Source organism: Osmerus mordax, chromosome 21, assembly GCF_038355195.1.
Source record: "Osmerus mordax isolate fOsmMor3 chromosome 21, fOsmMor3.pri, whole genome shotgun sequence".
NCBI classification, from domain to species: Eukaryota; Metazoa; Chordata; class Actinopteri; order Osmeriformes; family Osmeridae; genus Osmerus; species Osmerus mordax.
The window spans coordinates 9,398,714-9,406,093 of NC_090070.1; the positions used below are offsets into that span (position 1 = coordinate 9,398,714).

General features: G+C 55.7%; 1 protein-coding gene across 1 annotated transcript; it reads left to right on the plus strand.

Moving 5' to 3' along the window:
* Positions 1-916: 916 nt before the first annotated feature.
* On the plus strand, positions 917-7,292 carry ccdc40 (coiled-coil domain 40 molecular ruler complex subunit). Its single transcript, XM_067259844.1, has 15 exons — positions 917-1,057; positions 1,210-1,293; positions 1,528-1,747; positions 1,886-2,166; positions 2,277-2,398; positions 2,734-2,977; positions 3,184-3,366; positions 3,495-3,740; positions 4,371-4,584; positions 5,157-5,326; positions 5,508-5,599; positions 5,894-6,014; positions 6,209-6,397; positions 6,693-6,851; positions 7,029-7,292. The coding sequence occupies exons 1-15, from the start codon at positions 917-919 to the stop codon at positions 7,290-7,292; spliced, it is 2,730 nt and encodes a 909-aa protein (XP_067115945.1).
* Positions 7,293-7,380: the final 88 nt, after the last annotated feature.

Below are 7,380 nucleotides of genomic sequence, written 5' to 3' on the forward strand. Positions count from 1 at the left end.
TAACGAGCCACACACAAAAAAAAGAAGTGCCTCACAGCTAGACTATCGTTTCCTATTACAACTAGCTCTAGCCTAGTGCATCTGTGCCACTGTAAATTAACGATTTGTTAACATATTTTGAACAGGAATAAAATAGCTTTTGTTGTTTTAGGTTAAAATATAAAACCAAAGATAAAGTCAAACAAATCCACATGGGTCCCTTACTACAGTAATGGAGAGTGGAGAAAACGAGGGCGCAGGGCAGGAGGAGAGGAAGGAAGCCCCAACACAGGAGAAGGACAATGAGGCTCCAGGTGAACCTGCAGTGGCAGGGGACGATTCAGGGGTCACTGTGCCGCCCGTTCAAGAGGTAAAATTGAGGACTTCTAACGTAGGTGCAACTGGAATAAAACACTGAATGATGTATCACTTTGTATCATATATGTGGCACAAAAAGGTCCGAACACACACTGTCATAGGCATAGTCGATATTCTTCCATTGAGGTGAAGGTTTGTGTGTTAGTGGACGGTTTCTTCTCTCTGCCAGGGTGGGCCTGATGAACCGTCCGACAGAGACCTGCCTGACTCCCACTCCAACTCAGGAGAAAGTGGCACTGAGGCAGCCTTCATAGCACCCAATACCCCAGGTTGGTACCAGCTGCCTTGCTGTGTCTAACCCAGAGACTATAATTGGACAGCCAAAACAAAGCTGCAGTTTTGAAATAACCAAAGCATACATTTTATACTAAGATATTAAGTACAGGATTTGTTTTTAATCACGTGATCTAATCAATTAAATTCACTGTTTTAATCCCCAAGGAATTTACAGAATCCTGCAGAAAATTCCATGTCCTTTCTTGAGCTATTTTTATTTTTTTTATTTTTATTTTTATAAGAATTTATGATATTGTATTCTTTTTTCTTCCCAGTAGAGACCATGGGAGACCATGGGAGCACGCCGATTCCTCCTAACCCCTCACTGCACCTCCTCGTTCCTGACAGTGAGGAAGAGCTGACACGTGGGGAGGAGGAGGAAGAGGAGGAAGATGAAGAGCTGATCGTCCTGGACCCAGAACATGTCAGCACTCCCTATACATAGCATTTATTTATGGATATATTTATCTTATTTTGTTTTCATTACATTTGCTATGTGGGTATATATTCAGGCACCTGTCACCATAGAATTTACTCTGTGTATGTCTGATGTTAATCACGCGTATCTCCATCCAGCCCCTGATGAAAAGGTTCCAGAATGCTCTGAAGACCCACCTCAACAAGCAGCTGGAGAGACTCAACATGGAGCTAAGGGAGAAGGTATGTCTTCCTGCTGCTGCGTGAGACTTGCATGTAGCCCCTCTCTTCTGCGTTCCCTGTTTCCCCTATCACCAGCAGAGGGCGCCATTAACACATTCCGTGACGATAAGACATAAAAGGCAATTGCCACAGCCAAATTGAAATGCAGTAAGACTACAGTAAGCGGAGAATTCCAGTCACAACTGCTGGCGTCTGTACCCCCACAACCCCCCCACGACACACGCAAAAACACAGGCAGCGTTGGAGAAGATGGAGGCCGGCCGCAGAGAGGAGCTGGGCGTGGATCTGTACGGTGTTCAGCAGGAGTTAGGCCGGCTCCAGGCCTGTCTGGAGGGCCGCCACGACACCAACACCCATGCGGTGACCCAGCGGAGGCAGGCCCAGGAGCAGCTGGACGGGGTGAGGGGCCAGTACAGCAGCACGGTGTGCCAGGTCGGCAAGCAGAGAACCCACGGTGAGAGAGCCCCCCACACTGACACCTCACCGACGTTCGCATTCGGATGAGGTCATCGACCGCGTTCACCTCGCTGTTTAATACAGGGTGTTGTTACGGGTGATTCCTGTGCTTATGCGTGTGCTCGCACGCCCTCAGTGTCCCAGCTGCAGGCGGAGGTGGAGAGCCTGGCCCTGCGCCTGTTTTACACGCGCGAGGTCAACTCCGACCTGCGCTCGGACATCGCCGCCATGAAGAACGCCTCGCGCAAGGCCGACGCCGAGAAGACCCAGGCGGAGGACCAGAAGTACAAGCAGGACCTGTACGTGGAACGCCTCACCAAGCACATGGAGAGGCTGACGGAACAGATATCCATGTACGAGGTCCAGACCCTCGCCCAGTCTGGCGAGACAAAGGCGGCTAAGGAGGCTCTGGCTGAGGTAACTGAACAACACTTTGACCGTCAGACGCCTGTTTGGCAGCTCCTCGTTCGGTTGGTTTACGGTGCCGTCGTGTGTGATACGACGTGTGAGTGTTTGTGTGTCTCCAGGCCCAGATGGAGATGGACAGTCTTGCAATGGAGAGGAAGCACCTTCTGCAGCAGTGGAACAGCAGCCTGGTGGGCATGCGGAGACGAGATGAGGCCTTCACTGCCATGCAGGAGGCCCTCAGGTCAGGACTCACACGCTAGCATAGCCTAGGGTAGCCTAGCGTAGCCTAGTGTAGCCTAGCATAAAACAGCCTAGCTTAGCCTAGCATAGAACAGCCTAGCTTAGCCTAGCATAGAACAGTCTAGCCTAGCATAGCATAGCGTAGACATGCCCAAGCCAAGCATAGACCAGACAAGCCAAGCTAAAACCAGCTTAGCATAGGCCAACCTCTCATAGCATTGCATAGCAAAGCAAAGCATAGACCGGCCAAGCAAGTTAAACACGCTACAGATCGCTAACAACTACTCCCTTTCCTTTTCTCCCTACCTACCTCCCTCCATCCACCCCTCCCCTCAGCCACGCAAGTCACCAGGTGATATCCCTGGACACGGAGATCGAGGGCTTCAAGAAGTCCATCACCGGCGAGGAGGAGCGCAACGAGCTGCTGACGTCGCTGCTCCACCGGGCCCAACTGGACGGCGCCACCTCCCGCAAGCTGAGCAGCCAGAGCCAGGCCCAGCAGGAGGCGCTGCAGGCGCAGTACAGCATCTACACGAGGACCCTCCAGGAGACGGAGAAAACGCTGGCCCGCCTCACCGGCGTACGGTTCCCCCGCCGCGACACCCTCCCGTTCACACGCACTTTCGCCGACAGTTGCTTGCCGTTTTTCTTATAGTTAAACGGCCCGTTATGGGATGTTGTTGTACGTCGTAGTCGCGATGGCTTTATGGGTCTCGCTCTCTCCATTTTCCCTGCCTGGGTCTAATTTCTTGCGTCTCTGTTATGGTCTCCCTCTCTCTCTCTCAGGAGCGCCGAGGGTGTGAGGCGGAGCTGACGTCCCTCAGGAATCAGATGGAGGACGACTGCGCGGCACGGGTGCATCTGGAGAACCGGATCGTGGCCAAGATGCAGGAGCAGCTAACCCACGACAACGCGGCCAAGTACTCCCGACGCCTGACCGACAAGATGGCCGCCCACAAGAGGGACAGCGTGAGTGCTCGAGACACGCCCCCCGGGCGACCGAGTCGACTGTGATGTTTCAATCGGAGCATTTGCCTGTGGAGTCATTGTGAGTGACCGTTCACCGTGTTAATCTAACACACACTCGTCCTAACCAGGAGGCCCAGATGTCTCGTCTGGAGAACGAGGTGGCGGGGGTGACGCTGGAGGTCAGCGAGGTGAGCCTGCGTCTCGAGGGCGTGGCCCGCGCCCAGGCCGCCCTGGAGGAGGAGCTGGAGCGCCGCAACGGCCTGCTGTCGGCCAGCGAGGCCACCATCGCCAAGCTCGTCAACGTCATCGAGCGCAAGCAGGCCGCCATCAACGTCTACAACCGGAAGATCGAGCAGATCGTGGCCAGCACCGGGGTGAGAGAGAGAGACATGGAGAGAGTGAGCGAGAGAGAGAATTAGAACATTTGAGAAAAGATGAATCACTCGATATGGATTTACATCATGAACACGGTTCCATAACAGAGGTGATACCTACACACCCTCTCTCTAACCCTACACACCCTCCCTCTAACTCTACACACCCTCCCTCTAACCCTACACACCCTCCCTTTAACCCTACACACCCTCCCTCCAACCCTACACACCCTCCCTCTAACCCTACACACCCTCCCTCCAACCCTACACACCCTCCCTCTAAACCTACACACCCTCCCTTTAACCCTACACACCCTCCCTCTAACCCTACACACCCTCCCTCTAACCCTACACACCTTCCCTCTAACCCAACACACCCTCCCTCTAACCCTACACACCCTCCCTCTAACCCTACACACCCTCCCTTTAACCCTACACACCCTCCCTCTAACCCTACACACCTTCCCTCTAACCCTACACACCCTCCCTCTAACCCTACACACCCTCCCTCTAACCCTACAAACCCTCCCTTTAACCCTACACACCCTCCCTTTAACCCTACACACCCTCCTTCTAACCCTACACACCCTCCCTCTAACCCCTCACACCCACCCCTCCCCTCCCCACCAGCACGAGGACATGGGCCCCCTGGAGATCCGCGCCAGCACGCTGAGCAGGGAGCTGGAGGAGGTGTGGGCAGAGATCAAGGAGCAGCAGCAGTTCTGGCTGTGGCAGCAGGGGGAGCTGGTGAGCCTGGCCCAGGAGAGACAGACCCAGAGTGCCGCCCTGCGCCACCTGCAGACACAGCTCACCATCCTGCTGCAGAGGAAGGTCCGCACCGAGGGTGAGGAGACGGCCCCCCCTTCTTCCCCACACGCGGGTGGGAACACACGTGCGCAAACGTGCCACACGCGTGGAGACGCCGCGCACTTGCATGCGCACGTATATGAACGCACCGTGCACTCTCATACACACACATAACCATTAAAACACAAGGCTTAAAGTATTCCGGCACCGTGCCGGATGCCCACCGTGCGGCCATGAGAAGATTTTTTTTGGGGGGGGGACTTGCATGAGGTTTAATATTTTCGAGTCAATTGATTTCCCCTACCAATCATATGAGAGGAACGCAGCTTTAACTAACGTTACAAGCCTATCAGAAGCAGAGCAGGGCGGGTCCTGGCGACACAGTGTGATAGAGATCCATACGTCACATTAGCGTTGTCGGCGAGAGCATGGAGCGCAAATTCATGAACCCTGGGGATGATGTCCTACCCACAGAGAAATGACTCCAAAATAAATGGCGCTGGGCGTGGATAGATGACGCACGCACACACACTCCCTCACACTTCTGACTAACGCCCCCAGTGTGTGTGTGTGCGCGTGTGTGTGCGTGCGTGTGCGTGCCTCTCCCAGGTGACATCGAGCAGGAGCGCAGGGAGCAGGTGGAGCTGGAGAGACACATGAAGATGCTGGAAGCCGACATGCTGAAGCTGAACACCCTGCTAAGCCACAACAGCCAGCTCCGCCAGGCCCTGGAGCAGGGCAACGTCCTCATGGAGACAGACTTCCTGCACAGGCTCAAGGTGGGGCAGCCGGGTTGTGTTTGTGTGTGTTTATGTATGGGGGGGGAGAGTGGCCAGAGAGTGTGTATGTGGGTGGGTGTGGGTGTGTATGGGGGTGAGTTGTGTGTGTCCACATGCTAAGCGAGGAGAATTCATTGTTCCCAGAATTGCTAACTGTGTGTGTGTGTGTGTGTGTGCGCAGGAGGCAGAGAGGGAGTCTGTCGACACGCAGATGAGACTGGAGAAGATCAAGGAGGAGAAGGAGAGACTCCTCAACAGTCTGATAGAGGCCGAGTGAGTCGTCCCTTTGTCTCTCTCTTCCATTCTCTCTCTTTTTCCGTCTCCCTCTCTCTCGCCCTCCCCTTCTCTCCCTCTCATTCTCTCTGCATCTCCCTCCTTCTCTCCCTCCATCTCCCTCTCTCCATCCCTCCCTATTTCTCTCTCGCACTCCCCCTACTACCTCTCTCTCCCCCTACTACCTCTCCCTCCCTCTTCTCTGTTCCTCTTCCCTCTGTGTTTCTGACCCGTGTGTGTGTGTGACCCGTGTGTGTGACCCGTGTGTGTGTGTGACCCGTGTGTGTGTGCCAGGCGCCAGATCATGCTGTGGGAAAAGAAGACCCAGCTGGCGAGAGAGACCCTGTCGGCGGTGGACTCCGAGGTGGGCCAGGGAGACATCCGCACCATGAGGGCTGAGATCCACCGCATGGAGGTACCAGCACCTGCACCACAGACGCCCCACTACACACACACAGCTTTTTTCATCCTCACGTGTGTGTGTGGCCTATGCATGTATGCGTATGTCTGCTGCGCATTTGTATGTATGTGTGTGTGTGTGTGTCTGTGTGGCCTACGTGTGTGTGGCTTACGTATGTGTGTGTGGCCTACTCGTGTGTGTGTGTCCAGGTGCGCTACGGGCAACTGGGGAAGCAGCAGGAGCGTCTGCTGAGGGACATGGAGGCGGTGGTGGCGAGGAGGGAGAGCATCGTGATGAGGAGCGAGGGCCAGGCTCGCAGCGACCGCAAGCAGCCCACGCACTCGGACCTCCACGGCATGCTGCAGAGCCTGCGCAGGAAGATCCTGGACACGCAGAAGGCAGGGCTGTGTGTGGGTGTGTGTGTGGGTGTGTGTTTCCCTACCCGCATGTGGAGAAGTGTCTGCTCATATTTGCCTATGCGTGGGAAGGAATTTCCAGTGCGCTTACAAGTGCCTGTGTGTGTGTGTGTGTGTGACTGCGTGCGTGTGTGTGTATAGCTATGTGTTTCTCTACCCGCATGTGAGTATCTGTTCATATTTGTCTATGTGTGGGAGGGCATATGTATGTGCGCTTAAAAGTGCCTGTGTGTGTGTGTGTGTGTGTGTGTGTGTGTGTGTGTGTGTGTGACCCCAGCAAGCGGAGCAGTGTGACGGGGTGATCCGTGACCTCCAGGAGAGCCAGGCTGGGCTGAGCAGCAGCCTGAGGGAGAAGCAGCTACGCCTGGGAGAGCAGCACGGGGCCAGCACCGTCCTGACCTCCGACCTCCACAGTCTGCAGGACACCAAGGAGAGGGTAGGACACACACACACACACACGCACATACACTGGAGGAATGCACAGCATGTGTGTCAATCCATCTGTCTTTCCGTCAGTCTAACTCATTCATCTATCTATCGAATCCAGCCATTCATCGATCGAGCTAGCTTTCTATCTGTAATATAACCCCCCTGTCCCGTCCCTCCCATCCAGAACCTGGCCCGCCTCGTATCCCTGCAGGGCCGGGCCAAGCACCTGGAGGCGGTGCGTGGGAGCCGCTACAGCGTCCTCTTCGCGGGGGGCCCGGAGGCCCTGGAGCAGGGCCTGCAGCAGCAGGAGGAGAGGCTCCACGCCGTGGCCTCCATCCTGCAGCGCGCCACCCAGGAGTTCCCCCAGCACCAGGGGCCGCTGCGACGCCTCTCCCTGGCCCTGGCCGCCCGCCTGCACGCCGCACCGCAGCCGGGCAGCCAGTCATGAGGGGCCAGGGGGGGGGGGGGGGCGGAGGGATGGGCTGGGTGGATATGGAAGGGGTTTAGTTTGGGAAGGGGACTTTTAGGCGGTGGGG